The 20134-nt window shown below is 34.1% G+C and overlaps 7 protein-coding genes across 9 annotated transcripts in view; 5 read left to right on the forward strand and 2 right to left on the reverse strand.

Annotated features, from left to right (window-relative positions):
* LOC116170367 overlaps positions 1-20134 on the forward strand; it is a 631383-nt gene that overhangs the window by 156344 nt on the left and 454905 nt on the right. The window lies entirely within an intron of this gene.
* Positions 697-2302, reverse strand: LOC116161076. The gene is made up of 3 exons (XM_031474287.1): positions 2217-2302; positions 2069-2170; positions 697-2013 (listed from the first exon to the last, which is right to left on the reverse strand). Exons 2-3 carry the CDS (start codon positions 2168-2170, stop codon positions 697-699), a joined length of 1419 nt encoding a protein of 472 aa, XP_031330147.1. The 5' UTR covers positions 2217-2302.
* On the forward strand, positions 4203-6415 carry LOC116170340 (probable ATP-dependent RNA helicase Dbp73D). The gene is made up of 6 exons (XM_031486661.1): positions 4203-4310; positions 4360-5153; positions 5205-5399; positions 5444-5894; positions 5941-6160; positions 6206-6415. The coding sequence occupies exons 1-6, from the start codon at positions 4288-4290 to the stop codon at positions 6356-6358; spliced, it is 1836 nt and encodes a 611-aa protein (XP_031342521.1). The 5' UTR covers positions 4203-4287; the 3' UTR covers positions 6359-6415.
* LOC116170464 lies at positions 8282-10079 on the forward strand. 3 transcript variants are annotated; one of them, XM_031486911.1, is made up of 6 exons: positions 8282-8503; positions 8556-8628; positions 8676-8932; positions 8981-9031; positions 9378-9637; positions 9689-10079. In XM_031486911.1, exons 2-5 carry the CDS (start codon positions 8576-8578, stop codon positions 9632-9634), a joined length of 618 nt encoding a protein of 205 aa, XP_031342771.1. In that variant the 5' UTR covers positions 8282-8503; positions 8556-8575; the 3' UTR covers positions 9635-9637; positions 9689-10079. The 3 variants fall into 3 exon arrangements, with proteins under 3 accessions (XP_031342771.1, XP_031342763.1, XP_031342755.1); XM_031486903.1 differs by having other exon boundaries at positions 8294-8499; positions 8676-9031; positions 9689-10068; XM_031486895.1 differs by having other exon boundaries at positions 8295-8503; positions 8676-9031; positions 9689-10066.
* LOC116170509 (cytochrome c oxidase subunit 7A2, mitochondrial-like) lies at positions 11780-12459 on the reverse strand. The gene is made up of 3 exons (XM_031486962.1): positions 12306-12459; positions 12040-12162; positions 11780-11986 (listed from the first exon to the last, which is right to left on the reverse strand). Exons 1-3 carry the CDS (start codon positions 12318-12320, stop codon positions 11855-11857), a joined length of 270 nt encoding a protein of 89 aa, XP_031342822.1. The 5' UTR covers positions 12321-12459; the 3' UTR covers positions 11780-11854.
* On the forward strand, positions 12548-13575 carry LOC116170491 (39S ribosomal protein L40, mitochondrial). Its single transcript, XM_031486937.1, has 5 exons — positions 12548-12764; positions 12815-12880; positions 12927-13097; positions 13151-13349; positions 13401-13575. The coding sequence occupies exons 1-5, from the start codon at positions 12736-12738 to the stop codon at positions 13512-13514; spliced, it is 579 nt and encodes a 192-aa protein (XP_031342797.1). The 5' UTR covers positions 12548-12735; the 3' UTR covers positions 13515-13575.
* Positions 14497-19769, forward strand: LOC116170268 (probable Dol-P-Man:Man(7)GlcNAc(2)-PP-Dol alpha-1,6-mannosyltransferase). Its single transcript, XM_031486542.1, has 8 exons — positions 14497-14726; positions 14779-14911; positions 14960-15133; positions 15185-15338; positions 15406-15550; positions 17053-17279; positions 17332-17577; positions 18020-19769. The coding sequence occupies exons 1-8, from the start codon at positions 14601-14603 to the stop codon at positions 19653-19655; spliced, it is 2841 nt and encodes a 946-aa protein (XP_031342402.1). The 5' UTR covers positions 14497-14600; the 3' UTR covers positions 19656-19769.

The raw sequence follows: 20134 nt of genomic DNA on the forward strand, positions 1-20134 counted from the left end.
GTTAATCTAATTTTTTGCTATTATTCCCAATAATCTGAACCTTGAATAAACCAATCTCGCAGAGTTACAGATACCTACAGTTAATTTATCCAGTTTATTTTCAAATAATGCCGAACGTATTTTTTATTTAGTAATAAAACGAAACAATCATTCTTATTATGGTAAAATTATAAAATAAAATATGTAAAAATTAAAAAATATCCATTATCCAGATGTTAGAGGTTAATATACAATTGAATTCTGAACGAAACTCCATGAAATTATCATAACAATCGGGAACTTCTAAAGTATTTGTGCATGTATGGGCAATCGGTCGACGGCTGAAACCATCAGATTTGGAAAATATAATTTTTATTTTATTACCCAAAAGGATGTCAGCCCCCGTTGCAAACCTTAGAAAAGCCATACGAATATTCTCAGGAGCCTCACGTATATATCTCTTTAACATAGCAGATACTTTTTCTGCTTCCTCGGACAAGTTGTCATCATATAACAAAGCTGCTAGTATGTTTCTAGATGTTGGATTGCTAGTTCTATAAATTTCATTAAATTCGTTGACATCTACCAAATTTACTAGGACTTTATTAAAGCAATCAGATATGAAAGCAGACTTCTGAAGAATTTCTTGGTGGGCTAGTTCGTCAATGATTTGTTTAATATTATCTTCTTTCGCCAGAGTTTTACAATCGTAACGACCTAACACATCAAGGAGTTCGTCCGTAGGAATCGACTCAAAATGGCCAATTGCCTCACGGAATACTGTTTGTCGTCTTCGCTAATGTAACCAAAAAAATCGGTAGTTACGTCTCCAGAACATTGTTTGAAAATTGTGTATTCCATGAAACATTTCGATAATCTGATGGGAAAATACTTGTCAGTAATCCAACCTTGTTTTAATACTTCCGCGATTGCTGACCATTTTTCTACTCCAAAATCGTGTCTTAGTTGGGGAACTTTAATGTTTGTACCGATTGTGCATTTTTCATACATGGAATTCCAAAACTCGCTAAGTGCATCCCTCCATACCCCACCCAAATCTTCGGCACACTCCAATTCACCATTGGGGAGCATGAGAGTTACATGTATTTTACTACCGACCATTCTTCTCTCCAGAAATATATTTATTAGCTCTTCAAATACCCGTCCTCTATGAAGACAAATCGAGATATCGGCTGTTGGACTCACAGGAGTAACAGGTGTATTCTCAGTATTCTGTTCCAATGACAAAATGAAACCGTCGTTCTCTTCGTTTTGTATTTGTGTTGCTAACAACCTGTCGTTTGCAACCACTGCATCCGGTGGTAAACAAAGGAAATCTTCAATGTTGTAACTGCACTGGAATTCCGTAAGGTCAGAAGAAAGTTGTGTTGGTACTTCCCCATACATTGTGTCGCTGGTGCCCCTTGTATCCGCAGTTTCACTTGTGACAGTCTCACATACTTCCTTTCTTTTCTTTGGAGTAGTGCACAAATACAGGTGGAGTCGCGTTATTTTAGCAGTTTGAAACATTTGTTCAATGGTCATTACTTCATCCTCTAGTTCTTTAGCACAAAAGTCTAATAGGGTAGTGTTCATATCGGACAACTTTAGTCCTTTTGAAGATGTACCGTTAGGGAAAAATAGATTGCATCCTTCGTCAATGATGTCTTGTTTATTGTAATATTTAGGTACGCGAACATCTCTACTACCGCCTCCGTTAATTGCTCGTACTTGCTTCGGTTCCTTGAATGTTTCATTGTAGTGAAACCATCCAAGTTTTATGAGTCTCGTATTTTTACCATTTCGGGGTTTTGTACTGCTTGGTTGCATTGAATCATCGTCTTCGCTGTAAGAGTTACTATGTTTGCGTTTGTTTGACACTTTTTTGCGAAGACGATCAAACAAACTGATTTTGCGATTGTTTGTATGAACTTGTCGTTTACAAAAATCTACAACAGCAAGTCTATCTCCATAAGATGCAAATAATTTTGAAAGTTCCGTTTCATCCATTAAAGCAATAATATCCGTGTCAATCTAAGAAAGTAATATTAGTGTGTAAGCAATCATACATAACCACAGAACATAATACCTTATGTAGTCGAAGGTAATTTAGAGTATCTTCTGCTACATTTCGTCCAATTAGAAACTCTTCCAGTGCTGTAGAAAGGTGATAGCTGGTTTCTTTATCCATCTAAAAATGACGGATTTAAATAACGGAATGCCTGAACAAAATATACCTAGAAGGCAGTCTTAAACATTTTGTATAGACTGGTTACAATTTAGGTAAGTACAATGTATTTATACAACTTTAATCTAAGGTTGGTGGAGTAAATTCCAAATATTCAAAACATGATGATGAATGAATACCATTGAATAAAAACACTATTCTTATTCAATGGTAATACTGATGACTAAATACAGTTTTCAAAAACGCAAAGATTTTCTCTAAGTTTTAAATCATTATCACTTATAATTGCACAAGAGGTTTGTATTTTAGCGAGTAAATTTGGGTTGTTTAGGTAATGAAAATCTGTTGCCTAGCAATTAGACGAGAAAAACTGTCAACTAATAAAAATGCGACACCGAAGGTGGAGCATTTTTAGGTTGACAGTTTTTAGAGTTCAATTGCTAAAAGGCAACAGATTTGAATTGCAACAACACAAATTTACTCGGTTTAAATACAAACCTCGAGTGTAATTCGGCAGGACAATTTAACGAACAAGAAATTCACCAAACTAATCAATTATTGACAGACGTCATCTAGTCATATGGGACAGGATAATACGATATTTGGTTCGAAAATGAATAAGTGAAAAAACCACTCGTGCATTTGTCGCTGGAAAAGTTGCAGGTAACTTTTGCCGCCGTCAAAGTGACAATTGCACTGCGGCTTATGCGATTTTTTATACATGAGTTGAATTGTCATCAAAATTTAGTTCAAATTGCTCCATAAATAAGAAAGTTGCGTTTTGCGCATGCGCACAAAATTTGTTGTGCAAGCAATTTATTTGCTCTTATTAAAAGGACCTACCATCAAAATTTCGTTCAAATTGCTCCATAAATAAGCAAGTTGCGTTCTGCGCATGCGCACAAAAATTTTTTCGTATGTAATTTATTTGCTTGACTCAACTATTAGCATTGCGTCTTATATGATTAAAGGTATTTGTGGAACTGGATGCTCGCTTGCTTACTCACCTCAGAGAATAAGTGTAACACTTCACCTGTTGAATGTTTAAGTTAAGACTAGTAATGTACAAAATGGAGAATTATAAGTTGCAATTGCGAGATAGTAAGTCGCAATTGCGAGATAGTAAGTCGCAATTGCAAGTTATTAAGACGCAATTGCGATATAGTAAATCGCAATTGCAAGTAAAAATGGAGAGTATGTGGCCCTTCTACGCTTTCGTAGTAATTACATCTTAAAGAGCAATGATAGTTTAAAAGGTCATATGATCAGTGCAATCTTGCAACAAACAATAACATAAACGGCATAAATTCAAGGATGTAATGTGCAGTTTGTGTGATCGAGTAGGTACCTATGCCACAAATAGTAACAAAATTAAAAATCGTTATTTATTAAAGCACGGCACATGGAAGAATACCTATCGTTTAAATGTGGTCAGTGTAATTGTGGCATGTAGTGTAAGTAGACTGTTTTAAAGTAAAATCAACGTAAGGGAATGTCGGTGAGTTGTTGTACAGTTATACGAGTGCGCTCTAGAAATTGAATGATAAGTAATTGTGATCTTTCATGGTAATTAGAAAATTAAGTTAATTGTAGGTTCAAGCTAATTCAAGACAGCCTCGAGTTATTAAGCAAAAGGTCTTTTAGGTAGGATAGGATTAAGGGGATATATTTTGAAATCTCATAAACCGCAGGATAAATTCAATTCACTTTCAAATTAGTTTCACCAATACACGCCATTTTTAAATTACATCAGCGCCTCTAGTGTTACTCTGAATCGCGAATATAGATTGTAGGAAAATGAAAAATATAGGCCCCTACACAAATCGAACACCCCATATTTCCACCTTTTGAATCCGTTTAAAATAATGGTATAAATAGTCTTGCACCGGATTCGGATCCACAATCCACTCGTGTGTCTTCAAATCTTTAAAATGGAATCGAATGTTCTCAAAAGAAATATTTAAAAAGTTTGCAACTTAGCCACATTCTAATGTGCATATATTTTTTTTCCTTGCCGTGACAAGAGACACTATATGTAAAGCATGATTTTGGTTATGTTATGCTTGCATAACCTCTAATTTTTTGCTTTAATGTACTATTTTATTTATTAATAATTTAACATGGATTTGTTTGTAGTAAATAGGTATTGCAATGCTCAGTACGATTGAGTGTATTTCACCGTTTTCTTTTAGACCTGAAGAAACAAATAGGGTGGTTGACGAAAGTGGTAACATTACGCGACTTCTGAAGAAAATTGAAAAGAGAAAACAACAAAGAATTAAACGCAATGAAACCAAGAATCCCATCAAAAATATTATTATCAACAGAAAAAAGGAGAGGATTAGAAAAAAACGTGAAATGCAAGCAGACTTACAATCTGACACTCGCAGTTTGAATGATCCAATTGATGGACCTTCCAATCTTGTGGAAGCTACTGAGCAGAGTGAAGAACAAAATGTGGCTCCTAAAGTGGAAGGTGAAGGGTTTACAATTTTGGGAACGGACAAATACGATAAAAAGCCCAAGATAAAACGCATACTTCCAAAGTGGTTATCAAATCCGACATTGATTACGGTTAATTTACAGGATTTGCAATGCAAAGTATCAAACATGAAATGTCTCAATAAAACACTTAGGAAAACCTTGAAAGATAACGGCGTGAAGCACTTTTTTCCGGTCCAAGCAGAAGTTATTCCATGGTTAATTAAATCGCATCAACAATCGAATCTTATTATACCAAGAGATATCTGTGTATCAGCACCTACAGGTAGTGGGAAAACATTGGCATTTGTGCTACCTGTAATACAGTCATTAAGCTGTTTTGTAACGAAGAAAATACGTGCCTTGGTTATACTACCTACACAAGATTTAGCATTTCAAGTTTACAAGACATTTGATAAATATGTGAGAGGTACACATTTGAAGGTGTCGTTAATTACAGGAAAAAGTACATTTGCTCAAGAGCAAAATGAGCTTATAATGAAAAGTATACCTGCAAGCTTTTAAGTATAGACTAGTAATTGAAGTTTGTTTGTAGACAATGTATTTGGATATTACAGTAAAGTAGACATTCTTGTATGTACAGCAGGGAGATTAGTACATCATTTAAAAGAGACCAAGGGTTTTGATTTGAGTGAACTGAAATTTTTAATCATTGATGAAGCCGACAGAGTTTTAGACAATATTCAGAATGACTGGCTTTATCATTTGGAAGAGCACATTCACCAACATGGTAAGATGCAATAACTTGACATTTTCTTATCCAGTCACTTTCAGATTTTCGAATTCTAAACCTGTTTACACTTGACAAGCCAAGACCCCCACAAAAACTATTGTTCTCCGCTACTTTGTCACAAGATCCGGAAAAAATACAAAAATTGTCACTGTTTCAGCCGAAATTATTTACATCAGTTGTTGAAGATTTCAAAGCCGATAAAATTAGTACAGATTCCTTTATTGGCAAATATACTACGCCAAAAGAATTAACTGAAAAATATATTCAGTGTTCTGCAGACTTGAAACCATTGGTTTTATATCAATTCATCAAACAGGAAAATTTAAAGAGAACATTAGTTTTCACTCACTCAGTCAAAAGTGCACATAGGCTGGCCATTTTATTACAGTTATTCTTTAAGGATCAACGAAAAGTTGTGGAAGTTTCTTCAAGATTTTTAACCAAGCAACGTAATAAATTAATTGAAGAGTTTTCAAGAGGAATCGTAGATATGTAGGTTTTTACTTTTCTTTGTCTTTTTTTAATTTTCCGCTTCCAGAATTATTTGCACAGATAAATTAGCACGAGGTATTGACTTGGCCAGTGTGAAATGCGTTATTTCATACACTTCTCCCAAATTTTTGAAAACTTACATTCACAGAGCTGGCCGTACCGCTAGGGCTGGAGAGCTTGGTTTGGCCGTTACAATTCTAAATCATTCAGAGGTGCAAGGGTTTCAGGGTTTGTTGAATGCAGCAGGAAAAGGGAATTTGGAAGAGGTTGTAAATTCTGGTATCTATGTCATAATGGTTTTTTTATTATAGATTTTAATATCAGAAGAGGTGCTAGAACCTTTAAGTGAGCAGTACACGGAAGCCCTGGAAGGGTTAAAAAAATTGGTGAAAAAGGAAAGTCAAGAAAGTGTAAACAAAGTTAAATTAACTAAGAAGAAGGTGAAAACGAATGCAAGGAAGTGATATCTTATTGTTTTTTATTGTTACTATTTAGGTAAATACATTTTATGTTGATTTCAATTTTTTGTGTGTGCAATAAGCTACAGTCAACTGTCGCTATATGAAAAACTGTTTCAACCATAGAAATATTGGAGAATGGTTTTCACTTTCCCTGTCTACTTTTCCAAGAAACTTCAAATGCGCTTGGCCCTTTTAACCACAGAAATATATACAAACAACTCGACTCGTATAGTAATGTGATAACCCCAGTACTTAATAAAATGACCCAATTTATTATTGAAGCATTTTAATTTCAAACAATCACAAGGAAGAGATGTTATTGTACTCAAATTTTGCATTAAATTATGTTTTTAACTTATTTGTGTACTGTAGTTTTTGAAATTGTGCTTTTTCCAATTAATAATATATTTAGCTTCGTAGCTCGAGCCTGGTGCCTATTGCGATCACCATTATTTGGACATAGTTATTTCTTTATCCTTAATCAACTTGATGGCCTTCTGAAGTTGGACATAGAATATGCAAGGAATTTCAAAAGCCTTAAATCCAAATTCTGGCTTTTATCTTTGAATATTTTTATTTAGAGGTGCCCACTAATTTCTACCAACTTAATCAATATGCTAAACAAATATAAAATATTTCGGAGTGACATAGGTACCATAGATTTGCGGAGCGGATATCTGTGCTAATACCAAAAAAGCAGAAAAAGGGTTGAAGAGTGTACAAGGAAAACAATAGTTTAAACTACTGCTGAAGAAAAGGAACAACTGATTAGAGGTGAAACGAACGCGTCAGCTAAAAATAATAAGTTTCAATCAATGAATAAAGGTTTCAAATTAAACATTTAAATATATGTATATGCAAAAGAAAAATATAATTTAATTTTGTGTATTATTGTATGTTTTCTATAATAATATAATTTATATTTTTAATAACAATTTTATTTATTTATATTGGAACCCTTAAAAACCGAACCTTAAATTCTTCTTCTTAAATAGTGTGGAACCGGAACCTATATTTCATATGGGTTACAACCCCTGGATGAGAGACGCAATTTCTCACAACCTCTTTTGTCCACATATTTAGTCAATCAGTACGTCTACGTAGTATTTGCGGTACACGTGGGGAAATAAACTGCAAGAAAGAAAACAAAAGAATCACGTGAGCTACAAAACTGACCTGAACATATCGTTTTCAAGTATTATCCATATTGATTGGAATGGTGTATAAAAAATTGCCAAATAAATTGCATATAGTGTAATCACAATAATTGCAGCAATAGTTGCCGTAGGAGTTGCAATAAAAATTGCATCATTTAATATCGCCTTAACTTAAGAATTGAAGATCGGAGATATGTTCAGATATAAAATTTACGCAATCTGGTTAGGTTTTCTATGACTCAACTTCTCTTTCCTTGTCTAGGGACTCAACGATAGGACCTATAATCACCTAGAGTGCGCTTGTATGTACGTCATTTTAACAGAGCTGGGTAAAATACTTCTATTTAAAATAGAAAATACGAAATAACAAATGCTTTATTTTAAATACAAGATACTAAATAGGTTTAGGTATTTCTATTTAAAATACCAAATAGAAAATAGGATTTCAACTAAATATTTCAAATAAACGCCTATCTACATTGCTATCTACCTGTTACAGATTTCTGTAATGAAAATGGTTGTGGAAACTGAAAGTCAAGCATCTTTCTCTATTATGTTTGAGGGTTATTATCATAAAGCAAGAAAATACCTACTAAAAAAAAACATCGTCTCTCATTCAGAAATGTTTCAAATATAAAATACCTTGAAAAATCTATCTAAATCTAAATATAAAATAGTTTTTATAATTTTATTTAAAATACAAAATACAAAATAGTATTTTAAATAGATTCATTTGAAATAATTACCCATCTGATCATTTACCACTGTTTGACATAACCATAGAACAACAAACAACATAACTACGCTACGCTTGAGTGTTTTGTGATACTGTTCTGTGACATAACGGTCAACCGTCCAAGTCCAACGGATTTTGTTCAATTGTTTGCTAGGAGTTTGTTGTTAATGTTTTTGCTGTGTTTTTGGTGTGTTATCGACTTCCTTTAGTGTAATTTTAAAGTAAAGACTTTTGTAGTTGTATAAATTAGTGTAGGTAAGTAATACACAATAATTGTAAAAAAATACTTAATGTTTTACAATTTTAGGTTAGATTTAGTTTTGAAGAATGCGCTACTGCTATATTTGCGGGAAAGTGGATTCGTCGGTTTCCTTGCACAAGTAAGTTAAAATTATCTGCGAATCATTTATATCATACTTACTTTTAGATTCCCAAGTGACAAAAACAGCAAGAATCGGTGGCTTCAAGCTTGTACACTGTCGGAACTGGATAATGTGAAAAACATAAGACTGTGCTCTCGTCATTTTAACAATGATGACTTCATTGATTTGAATGCACGCAGGCATGGCGGTCACATAACCCTTAAAAGAAACGCATGTCCAACTCTGCAAATGAAAGCAAGTAAAAAAATGAATCCGAAAATCCTACCTGAAGGCGATGACATGGTTCAACATGCTTCAACTAGTACATCTCAACTTACTTTCACTTCACAAATAATTCCATTCATTCCAGAAGTCTTGCAGAACAATGAAATAACCAACAATGTACTATCAGATATAACGGGTATGTACGATAAGTGATGTAAAAGGTGGAAATAAGTATGCGAGCGTCCCATGGGATTTGCGACAAGCAGTTTATTGTTACTAACACCTCATTAATGTACGAACCAAGAACGAACTTTCTGTGCTCGATTCTCGCTGTGCATTCTTATGCTTATTACCACCTTTACATGCCTTTACTTGAACCATCAACTGATTTGTTGTGTTTTATTATACTATTGATTTACTAACGTTTACATAGCATGAACCCAAAGTATAATGGAGTACTTGAAAGTGTGTTGCTTTCTGAACACTCCCAATTATCTTACACGTGGATGTCACAATTAGTAATTTTTTTAATTTTATTTTAGCCCCTTCCACACCTAAAATAAGGTGGTTTATAGAACCACGATATATTTCGGAAGTAGGTAGTCCTGATGTAGAAACACCCAGAAGGGCTAAACGAGTGGTTAGACTTGCCAAATCAGAATTATTGAAGAAAAATAAATTAATCAAATCGTTGCAAGCCAAAAATAGATATCTCAATAAAAGAGTTAAATGTTTGAAAGATGTTATTCTTCGTCTTAAGGATAAAAATCTTGTGTCAAGCAATTCTTCAAATAAATGAATGGTAAGTATATCAAATATGTGTAATTTATCACATACGTTTGTTTATTTTTAGGATACTGGACCTCTGTAATTGCAATTTATGCTAGTACTCCCTGAGATTTGAAGTTTTGCACTTTATTGGAATTTTATTCTTCAAAGGCATGTACTTGCGGAAAGTATGGAAAAATTTACCACCACATCCTAGCACAATAAACAAGTGATATTGTGTAGTAGATGGAAGTCCAGGCGTTACTAAAGAAACCTGCGATGCTATCACAGCATTGAATAATAAACAAAATGTTATTTTAATAATGATACCATGAACTCACATTTAAATTAACCGAATGAATTAGGAAAATAAATTGTTAATAATTAAGTTATTTATTAATACATAGTTAAATGTATGATTATTTTATGACGTAAAAATCAGAAAAAGAAAAATTCCATGGAAACAATAGTTACTTGTTCTGAAATTCATTTTAATTCGTGCTTTGCGTCTCATTTTTAATAGGAAAGACATTAAATGTCATTGGAATGCACAATGATTTATTTCACTTTACCGTTGAATTTCAAAAATTTTCCGTTTGCCAGGAAATTTGTCTGATTGGTATTCTCACATAATTAGGGCGTCGTGCACAGGTGCTCCATTCTGTTGAAATTTTTCTGTGCTGTATATCGTATAATAAGTGGTACTCAATACAGTGGGTACTTTTTTAAGGGCCATATAAAAAGGAAAGTTGATGATTTCTATTAAACGAAACATAAAATCTCTGAATGGTGTATTGTAGGGTTCAAAAAGTCGCAATGGGAAAGTTTTTTTATTTTTTTGGATCTGTTCCAATGTCATCAGAAAAAAAGGAATACGAAATTTTCTGGTTTTCTTTCAAGCATGATGATAAATTGAATAAACTTTTTAATTGCCCATCTTTCCTCTAATTTTGACTGTCATATCTTATATGGTTTTGGAGGGCTATTTTGTCATACTTGTTTTTTTTACGTTGATTACAATGGTGAAAACAGAAAAAACAATTGGCAGTTGCATTCTCAACATTTGACAAAAACACACTTCTAATGGAACACCACATGTGTTAATATTCGAATATAACATTTTGCGTTGAGCTATATAAACTTCGTTATTGAATTAAAAGGCATTTTTATCTAAAAAATACAATGTGCAATGCAGAAAATTATGCAATAACAAAACTCCTTATAGTCCTGCAAAAAAGTACAGTTATGTAGGTACATGCGATAGATACAAAGCTGATTTATTTGTAATACCTTCACCATGATAAGTTGAACTGAAATCGCACTTTTGAGATTGAAGCGATGCTTTTTAAAAAAACGGTCGCGAGCGGCGCTTAACCCCTCAGCAGCGCTTGAGGGCGGTTAAAAGCGCTCACGAGCGAAAAAAACACTCGCGCATCGCCTCCATCAAGAATTCATCACCGTGTTCTCTTAGATCTCCTTCACCCCCGACCTTATAGTACATGACCAATTCTATATCTTGCTGTACATATATTGGTTTTATTTTCGTATTACTGTAGTGTGCAGTTTCTAGTTAGCATAGAACCTGCAGGCTTATATGATATAGTATGATCTTAGCCTGCAGGTAGGTTAAGTACACTAATGGCTGTTTGCAATGGTTTGCACTGACAAATTTAAGCTGAGCTTAGCTTAACTGTAGCCTAAAATCAATGGCAACGATGCGACAATGGTTGCCATGGATTTTGAGCTACACTTACCCTAGCTTTGTCGTTGCAAACGGCCAAAGATGGGCTGAAATGACTCTTTCCTTTTAGGGTACACAATCAGTGAAAGTCTCGTAACCACTTCAAACATGCACAAATTTCTCCAAATTACCCAAATTGATGTTTAGGAAGTAATAAATAATTGAAAATGTTTGGAACTTATCATTCATTGCAAATTTAGTAGTTCAACTTACTCCGCTCCATTCTATGTAGACTGCCATTAGTATTTGGGACAGTACAACAAATTATTTAGCAAGGTATACAGAAGAGAAACCAATGATATCTCTTAAATTAGGTACAAATGAATGATTTTCAACCAACGATTAGTGCACTAATATACCTAAGATAATAGTTTTGAAATGCACTGTATACATAACAATGGATCACTACAATTCTCCCATGAATTTAAACAAAAATTATCACTGATTATACATCACTATATTAAAGGTATGATATTACACTTTTTCTACTTTCTTAAATAACTAAAAACATTAGCGGATAGCTAAACTATAAAGTACTTGAGCCGACATGGCCATCCCGACAAATGTAAGTGCTGCGGTTGCTCGATACAAGACTCTATCTCGTAAACCTGCTTTGAGGAAAATTGGAACACCATCGTCCACCTGTAATTAACTCAGCTATTAATGACCTTTACTCTGTTGCTGTGAATTAATACCTGAAATCTTTTCTGGGCTTCTTTCAATCTAGCGAAGTATTTCGATGGAACTTCTTTTACTTCCCCATGTTTAGCATCTTGTGCAAGCTGTCTGGCACAAATACGAGCAAGAGGTAGCACTTTCTGAAATACAAAGCTAATAGTTTCCCTATTTTTATAGTATTTGATATCATGAAACAGTTACATAACAATTGTTGCTGCACTAAATCTTAGAAGGAATTAAATTATGTATTTACAAAATACAAGCGATTTTCGGTACTACTTACCCGCGCAGAATTCATTTTACTCAGAAATAGATGGCTAGGTTTTTACAAGTAAATTTGGAGAAAGAGAAGAAGGCCGTGCAATTTAATTACGATTTCTTTTGAGATGTCAAATTTTGGTGACAGCTGATCCAGCACCTTATTGCTGGACGCATTCACCAAATGAGTTTGGGCATATCAATATCATATTTTGTTTATTCAAACCTCATACATATTTTCCCTTTGAAATTATGTTTGAATGGAATAGGATCCGTTATGTGATAAATTTGAGATTTTAACCTGTCCATATCTCTTCTAGGCACGTTTCTGTGTTCTCTGCACGGATAAAAAACTACCACAACCACAACAGCGAAGAGGTACAATAAACACTTCTGTACCCTGTTGTATTGCATCTCAATCCAATTTTTAATTCAAGCAATTCTATACATAAGTAATGATAAGCATAATCTCATCATTTAGTAGGTAGGTATTAGGTATCTTTCTAGTGTTCAAGTTTTAACAACAATTTTTAGGTTATCTCTTCTCCCTTTACCATGTAGAACCTCTAAGCTCTTGTTTCACACCTCACCTTGCTTAGCGTAAGTGGTTTCCCATCAGTGTAGTATTTTAGTGACAACATTTCAGCGGAGAGCCGTTAAAGAAGAAGAAAAGGCTTGATCCTGCCATCATTAAAGCTAGAGAAGATCGGAAAAAGAGAAAAATTGAAAAACAAATTCGTCGACTGGAAAAAAATGCTCGTCAACTGAAACCCATTGAAGAATGTGAAATACCACTTGTTCTCCTTGACAATCAAAAGTAGCAAATCACATTATGTACCTAGCTTAATCTGCATGTGAACATTTTTTCAGAGAGAGAGTACGTCAACCCTTCAAATACAGCAAGGGAGTTTTAGAAACAAGGGAGCTCTTGGAAAAACAGTGGGCCAAGTACAAGCACGAGGAGCATTTGGCCGATATTCAGTTGGTCGATAGGATCATGTATGCCCAGCAAAAGGCTGTTGATGAATTACGTAAGGAATCGGAGGAATTATACCTAGAAGCTGTTCAAGTAAGTATCCTTTATCTGGTTGCCAAAAATAAAAATGAATTGTAATTTTAGATTGAGCCGATGTTATTACCATTGAAAATTGAAGGTCCTTCCGACACACCGTCAATACATAACTATTATGCCCCAGATGGTGATTACCAAGATGTATCTAGAAAGTGGAATTGATTTTGTCTGATCATCATTGTATTGTTACATTTAGATAAAGTAAAGTATTAAAAGCTAAAAAGGCTTTTATTTGAGCACACATTTTCTGTGGACAAGCTTTCTGGAAGATTAATAATTTGTTTGTTTATCAGAATGATCCACACTTATTATTCCAAACTAGTAGAATTGTTTTTTCTCCTGAATGAGACATAAGTTCTGTTTCGATGGCTGCGCCGCCGCACCTGACCTACGTTTACTAGATCAGAAACCTTCGCTAGCATACGTACTTATAATAATAATATTTTATTTATTAATGATGAAAACAAAGACGCAAAGGCAAAAATTCGACGTGGTCGTTCTTCCATTCTGCGAAAGTATATAATAATAATGGCACAGCTTAGCTATAATCAAGGAGTTTACTCTTTGCTATAATATAACTTACATTATGATTGTATTTAGTAAACAACAAAACAAAAAAGAAAGACAAATAAAGGTAATAAAATAATAAAAGTAATAATATGACTTTAAGTGCAAGTTAAACTTTAATTTTACGTATAGTATTAAAGACCCATTGACTTTAGATTTGAAGTTGGGGTAACTTAAATTTATAAATTCAAAAATTAAATTAAGTGCATGGGGAGCCACATAGGCAAAGCATCCCTTATATTTAGAAGTCCTATGTTTAGGTACTTATGTGATATTTTACCTTTATGATATTGATGCTGTGTAGATCGCTACGTTTTACCACAGATATTTTACGTATATCTGTGACTGTACACTGTGATGACGTGTCCCTACGGTTAGGCAATACACCTTACACAGAAAAAATAGCGCAATGAATATTGTAACAGTACTATACTGTTAAATGTGACCTTTGTAAATGAATAAAAATACCTTCGTTTATGAAATACATTCAAAATGTGTACTCTGGTCCTTAATCCGTCCCAGAAAAATTACCGGCGAAATAGGACACATCTTATTGGCTCCCGTTTTGAAACGTCATTCCCACGTGCTTTAAGTTATTTTTAGGTTAGGTTAATTCTATTTTGGATCTAATTTGTATATAATTATGTAAATAAATATTATTAACGTTTATCAACGACCAAAATGTCGCAAATAATGATGATAATAGCAGCCGCACACCTTATTTATTGTCCATTCACCAAAGTAGAAGAGAGCTTCAATTTACAAGCTATGCACGATATTCTGTACCACCAGCTTAATTTATCTGCTGTACATGATTAGTGGTGTGAAGTTTGACTTGTAGTAACAAAATGCCTTTTAGTACGATCATCATGAGTTTCCTGGTGTGGTCCCACGAACGTTTATAGGTCCCCTTTTTATTTCAATTTTAGTATCACCGTTTGCAGCGCTCATTCAATATTTTGAACTAAACAAATTTTGGGCTCAATACTTAGGTAAGATGCGATAAGTCCTCCATTGTATTACTTCAACTTATATTTTAGTTAGGGCAGCGTTGGGTGGATGCGTAATAACTTCATTTCACAAACTAAGTAAAACATTAGAAAGTATTTTCGGTGTGAGCTGGTTGCAATGGTTTATTGCACTTACAGTGACTCAAAGTCATTTTATGTTCTACCTAAGTCGACCTTTACCCAATATTTTCGCTTTAGCTTTAGGTAAGGAGTGATATTGCGTGTCTCACTTTAAGTACTTATGCTTTTTTCTAGTTTTATTAGCTATAAATGGGTGGTTAAATAACAACAATAAATCATTCATTGGTTTCTCTGCATTTGCGATAATCATATTTCGAGCCGAGCTAGCTTTACTTTTAGGACTGTTGTTGCTCCACGATTTGATCTTTAAACGAATTACAATAAAAGAGTAAGATTATTAATGTAACATAGTATGGTTCATATTTTTCTATAAATCTGATTTTTACTATTTTTAGGCTTTTCATACTTGCAATTCCGTTTGGCATTATTGCCTTGTCCGTTACAGTAGTAATTGACTCCATTTTCTGGAATCGTCCTCTTTGGCCGGAAGGAGAAGTTCTCTGGTTTAATACTATATTAAACCGAAGTTCGGATTACGGGGTATCCTTAAAGAATAGCGTTCGAGGTATTGGTATTTTTGTGTTTCTATGGTATTAAATCATTAGGAACAGATGCACATTACGACTGGCAGTATCACTTAAGGGTTAGGTAAAAAACATACATAATCATAAAATACCTACAAGTAGGTACCTTCAATAAAGCAGTAACAAATAGTGCACCAAACAAATGGAAAATATAAAAATAAATCATAGTACAGTATACCGACTTAGGTAAACTGAAATGTAATAAAATAAGTAACTACATATTTTGTAATATAACAAGATATGTTCACAAATGTCGGATGGAAGATTTACTCACTTTTTTAAACCAACATTTTTTTATTAAGACGAAATAAAGTATATTTATGTAGAAAACAAAACATACATTGTATGTATGTAGAGGGTGGTTCAAATTCGTGGCTTACCAGTGGGATCTCGGTAACGGTGAGAGATACAGTGTAGGTTGAATAGGGACAAAGTTGCTCCTTTTTGTAACTAAAAAAACGTATTTGAAATTTTTGAAAAATCTTTGAAAATAACAGATACCACCGAAAAACTGAAAATGTGAAATTTTGTTTTCGTTTTCCTTAGCTTAAACGGTCGGAAATGGACGGTTCCCGTTTGCACCTTCTATTGGCAATTTTTTTCGAGAATTTGAATCTGTTATCAGAATTTCTGTAACACGCTAAATGTAGAAGCTACAGTGAGCTAATACTTTCTTATTTCTTATGGACGCCATGTTAGATTCTTAGGGAATGAGATAGAGGACAAAAAAAGAAAAATAGTGACGTGTCATACTCTCTACTTTTACATAAATTTACAAGAAAAATTTCAAAATCAAATGTTTTACATTCATTTTTATCTGATTTCGTAAAAATCCAATATGGCGTCCATAAGAAATAAGAAAGTAGCTTCTACATCTAGAGTGTTATGGAAATTCTCATAAACAGATTCTCTGAAAAAAAGTTGCGAAAATGCAAACGAAATTTGACATTTTCAGCTTACCGGTGATATCTCAGTTACCTATTTTTAGGATTTTTCAAAAATTTCAAATGCAGGTTTTTAGTCACAAGAAAAGGCATTTAAATGTTTTATTGCGAGCCTTATTCTCTCTCACGAATCACAACTAAAATTTCGAAAATAAGATACGCCCACTCTATGACCAATAGCATGTAACGCCAGTTCGGAAAAGTGATGCCATCGCTTTTCTGCTGATTTTGATGGTCGTTCCACGTCACGTACTCTAACTTTTCTCCGTTTACAAATGGAGAAATAATTTTTGTACTCACTGTTCAGACACAGTATAATGTATGAGTACCTACGAATAGTTATATGGGGTTTCCCTAATGGTCACTGGATTATAAGTTTCAAACAAGTAAAGAAAAAATCTGAAAGTTGGGGATCAATAAAGGGTCATAAAAATTGTATTTTAGATGGTATTGCTAGTCGTAATGTAATGAACCAGTAAACAAATTTACCAAAATTTTTCTTAATTATGCTCAGACCTCGCCATTTTTGTGGTATTTTTACTCAGCAATTCCCAGAGGATTGGCTGCCTCTGTCTTCTTGGTACCAATTGGTGCAATATTAGACAGCAGAGTGCGAAAACTGATAATTCCACCGTTACTCTTTGTGTTCTTATACTCATTTTTGCCACACAAAGAACTGAGATTCATAATTTACATTTTTCCCTTATTGAACGTTGCGGCGGCAACAGCCTGCCACCGAATGTACGTATCGAAGTTGAATAGTAATTGCATTACAGAAAGTGGTCTCTTTCAGTTGGGAAAACCGATACAAATCGCCATTGCAACATTTGCTCTCCTTGGGAGTTTGCGGGCATTTGTTCTTGAATGTGATATTTACAATATTTTTATTAGCTATTTCAAGCACTAATTATCCCGGTGGTGCGGCAATGTCACACATTCATCGCATTGCAAGAGACGAACCTCATGTAATACTTCATATCGATAATTTAGCTGCACAAAGTGGAGTGTCAAGGTTCACTCAAATACATCCTAATTGGACGTAAGTAAAATCTGTGTACCATATGGTACCAAAAGGTAGGGTGCATATTTTTAGCTTTGCCGTAGGGTGTATTTATGCTAAATAATTTGTCCATTGGTCGCATTGCATTTGCATTAAGCAAATAGAACTGTTTAGACAAATGCCAGTGGGCCGTTTGCGGCATACCAAATCACTTCAAGTAACTTCAATAGGACCAAGGAACAAACTAAACGATTACTTTGTTTCATTGAAAATTAAAGCAAGTAATTTTAATCATACAGGTATGATCGGAAAGCTCTGGGTACTAATCTGGATTTTGGCATAGAAAGTGTGTGAGTGTGCGATTAGTTGGAAATATAGATAATGAAATTTAGAGTTAGTGTGTTACTATTTTTGTACTTTTGCTTACAATAGACAGCACATTTTTCACTTAAAATGCATATAAATTTGCTTTCTATTACAGATACAGCAAAGTTGAAAATTTGCATTCTGGAAGCATAGAAAGTTACAAATTCACGCATCTGATCGTTGAAGGCAAAAGTAAATTTTCAAATAACCTGATACCGTATTCCAGAACGCACGACACTATAGATGTAGTTGAAGCATTTCACCACATATCTTTCGATTACTTTACGATTCCACCTATAAAGATAATAACCAAGCCAGTTCTCTATATTCTAAGAAGAAAGGATAATTATCTGGAATTGATGAGTAGTTCACAAGAGCTTACGCAAGATAATACTGATGGTGCCAGTGACGAAATTTCAGAAGATGAGGAAATAAATACGGAAGTAGAAGAGATTGTTGCTGATGGTGTCAGTATGAAGAAGCTAGTAAAAGAACTTAAAGCAGATGTTATCGCAGAGGAGAATTCGGGTAAGAAGTACAACAATCTAAAGCAAGCTAAATTGGAGATAAAACCTCTCGAACCTATTAAGAGAGTAAAACCATTAAAAAGTGTAGAATCCAATGCCCCAAAAATCAGCTCAAAAATAACATTAAAACCTAATTTTTCTAACGAAAAAGATATTGAAAAAAAAACTAAATTAGACGTCTCTTTGGATACGAAATCAGCTGGCTCAAAAAAGAGTGATAATATTGCAATAATAGAACATGAGAAAAAAGTAACATTTGATGAAAATGTGGACGATATGAAGGTAGATGTCCGAAAAGAATCAATTACAGAACTGAAATCCAAAGGAAAAACGCAAGATAAGAAGCGGGCATCAGCAAATGTACGTGTAACCAGTGAAAAAAGCGAAAATGATAATAAAAATGCTGATGATAGCGCAACTAAACGAATAATTAGAGAGAAAACACAAGAAATCAAAACGATAGAATTCAATGACCCAGATGTTAATGTGGTTGATTCCGTGGCAGCAGAAATCGAACCACTGGAAAGCTCCAATGACGTATTTGGTGTTAAAGAACAAATTCGGCAAGTGATACACAATTTCAAACAGGCAAAGATGCAAAACCTAACAAATGAAATGACTGCTTTAGAAGCAGAGAAAAAAGAGAGCACGAAGGATGTTATAAAAAGCATTATTAGGGCGGAAAGAGAAAATCTAGAAAGGGAAGAATTGGCAAAGATTCAGGAAGAAATTTTGAACATCATCGATTCAAATCGTCACATCATAAACAAAAGCTTAATTAAAGACAAAGTGAGGGAGGCGTTTGTAAATTATAACTTGGTAACCGGTTCAGAAGTTAGCGGCATGGTAAAACCGGACAAAAAGCATAAACCCCGAAGAAGAAAAGCGTCATTGGAATACCGAGTGACAAAGGACAACTTAAAAATCAAAGTTAAAAATACAGTCTTTGAAGGTGAAGATAGCGAAGAAACAACTTTGATCGCTCCAAACGAAGATCAAACTATTGAAATTATTTCAGCCGAGCTTGATGGCTATGAACTTGCACCTAATGTTTATTCCGATGAAGAAAGTCTAACTTTCTTTGAAGAGCCAGAACTTGATGACGACACGTTATCCGACTTTGAAAAGGAATTTCATGTAGCCAACAAGCAGATTGAACAGATTATCAAGTCTATTGATCATATATTTGAAAATGCGGTTGCGGATAGTGAAGAGGAGATTTGATGGCCGGTGATGGTGATTTTGTTGTTTTTCAATATTTTACGACTATTAATTGAAGACTGTATATTTATGTTATTGTTGTTGTGACGCTGAATATACATTTTTGAAAATGTTAAATGCTGTTTTTACTGGTGGCAGTCAAATTAAAGTGAAAGCCCACTTGGTAGTAATTACGTCCTTGCAGGAAAGCGACACAATAATCCTCGAACGCAACAAAGACAATTGAAATATCTTCACGGGAACGGTTACAAACGACGAATTAATTAAGCTTTTATTTACGGTTGCAGCCGCTAAAACAAACTGTAGAAGTTAAATCAATGACTTTTACTTTGTATCTTCAACTGCTACCAACATAAATATTTTCAGCAGGACAATTTTCCTAAGGAAGTGTCCAACTTGAAACGCTTCTAGATACCGGGTGTTCATTGGTCACTAAAACGGGTGCTTCGTTACAATATGAACTGGAAAAAAAGGACATACTG

Source organism: Photinus pyralis, unplaced genomic scaffold, assembly GCF_008802855.1.
Source record: "Photinus pyralis isolate 1611_PpyrPB1 unplaced genomic scaffold, Ppyr1.3 Ppyr1.4_LG1, whole genome shotgun sequence".
NCBI lineage: Eukaryota > Metazoa > Arthropoda > Insecta > Coleoptera > Lampyridae > Photinus > Photinus pyralis.

Bases quoted from the DNA above. Each gene is read 5' to 3' on its own strand.
- LOC116170491 (XM_031486937.1), top strand. From the start codon at position 12,736: ATGATAAGCATAATCTCATCATTTAGTAG. The intron at 12,765-12,814 runs GTAGGTATTAGG...AACAATTTTTAG, and splicing joins ATAATCTCATCATTTAGTAG to GTTATCTCTTCTCCCTTTAC. The intron at 12,881-12,926 runs GTAAGTGGTTTC...ACAACATTTCAG, and splicing joins CACACCTCACCTTGCTTAGC to CGGAGAGCCGTTAAAGAAGA.
- LOC116170464 (XM_031486903.1), top strand. From the start codon at position 8,576: ATGCGCTACTGCTATATTTGCGGGAAAGTGGATTCGTCGGTTTCCTTG. The intron at 8,629-8,675 runs GTAAGTTAAAAT...ACTTACTTTTAG, and splicing joins TCGTCGGTTTCCTTGCACAA to ATTCCCAAGTGACAAAAACA. The intron at 9,032-9,377 runs GTATGTACGATA...ATTTTATTTTAG, and splicing joins TGTACTATCAGATATAACGG to CCCCTTCCACACCTAAAATA.
- LOC116170268 (XM_031486542.1), top strand. From the start codon at position 14,601: ATGTCGCAAATAATGATGATAATAGCAGCCGCACACCTTATTTATTGT. The intron at 15,339-15,405 runs GTAAGATTATTA...TACTATTTTTAG, and splicing joins AAACGAATTACAATAAAAGA to GCTTTTCATACTTGCAATTC. The intron at 15,551-17,052 runs GTATCCTTAAAG...AATTATGCTCAG, and splicing joins ACCGAAGTTCGGATTACGGG to ACCTCGCCATTTTTGTGGTA.
- LOC116161076 (XM_031474287.1), bottom strand. From the start codon at position 2,170: ATGGATAAAGAAACCAGCTATCACCTTTCTACAGCACTGGAAGAGTTT. The intron at 2,014-2,068 runs GTATTATGTTCT...TTACTTTCTTAG, and splicing joins ATTACCTTCGACTACATAAG to ATTGACACGGATATTATTGC.
- LOC116170509 (XM_031486962.1), bottom strand. The intron at 11,987-12,039 runs GTATTAATTCAC...AGTTAATTACAG, and splicing joins AAGCCCAGAAAAGATTTCAG to GTGGACGATGGTGTTCCAAT.
- LOC116170340 (XM_031486661.1), top strand. From the start codon at position 4,288: ATGGATTTGTTTGTAGTAAATAG. The intron at 4,311-4,359 runs GTATTGCAATGC...GTTTTCTTTTAG, and splicing joins GATTTGTTTGTAGTAAATAG to ACCTGAAGAAACAAATAGGG. The intron at 6,161-6,205 runs GTTGTAAATTCT...TTTTTATTATAG, and splicing joins GAAAAGGGAATTTGGAAGAG to ATTTTAATATCAGAAGAGGT.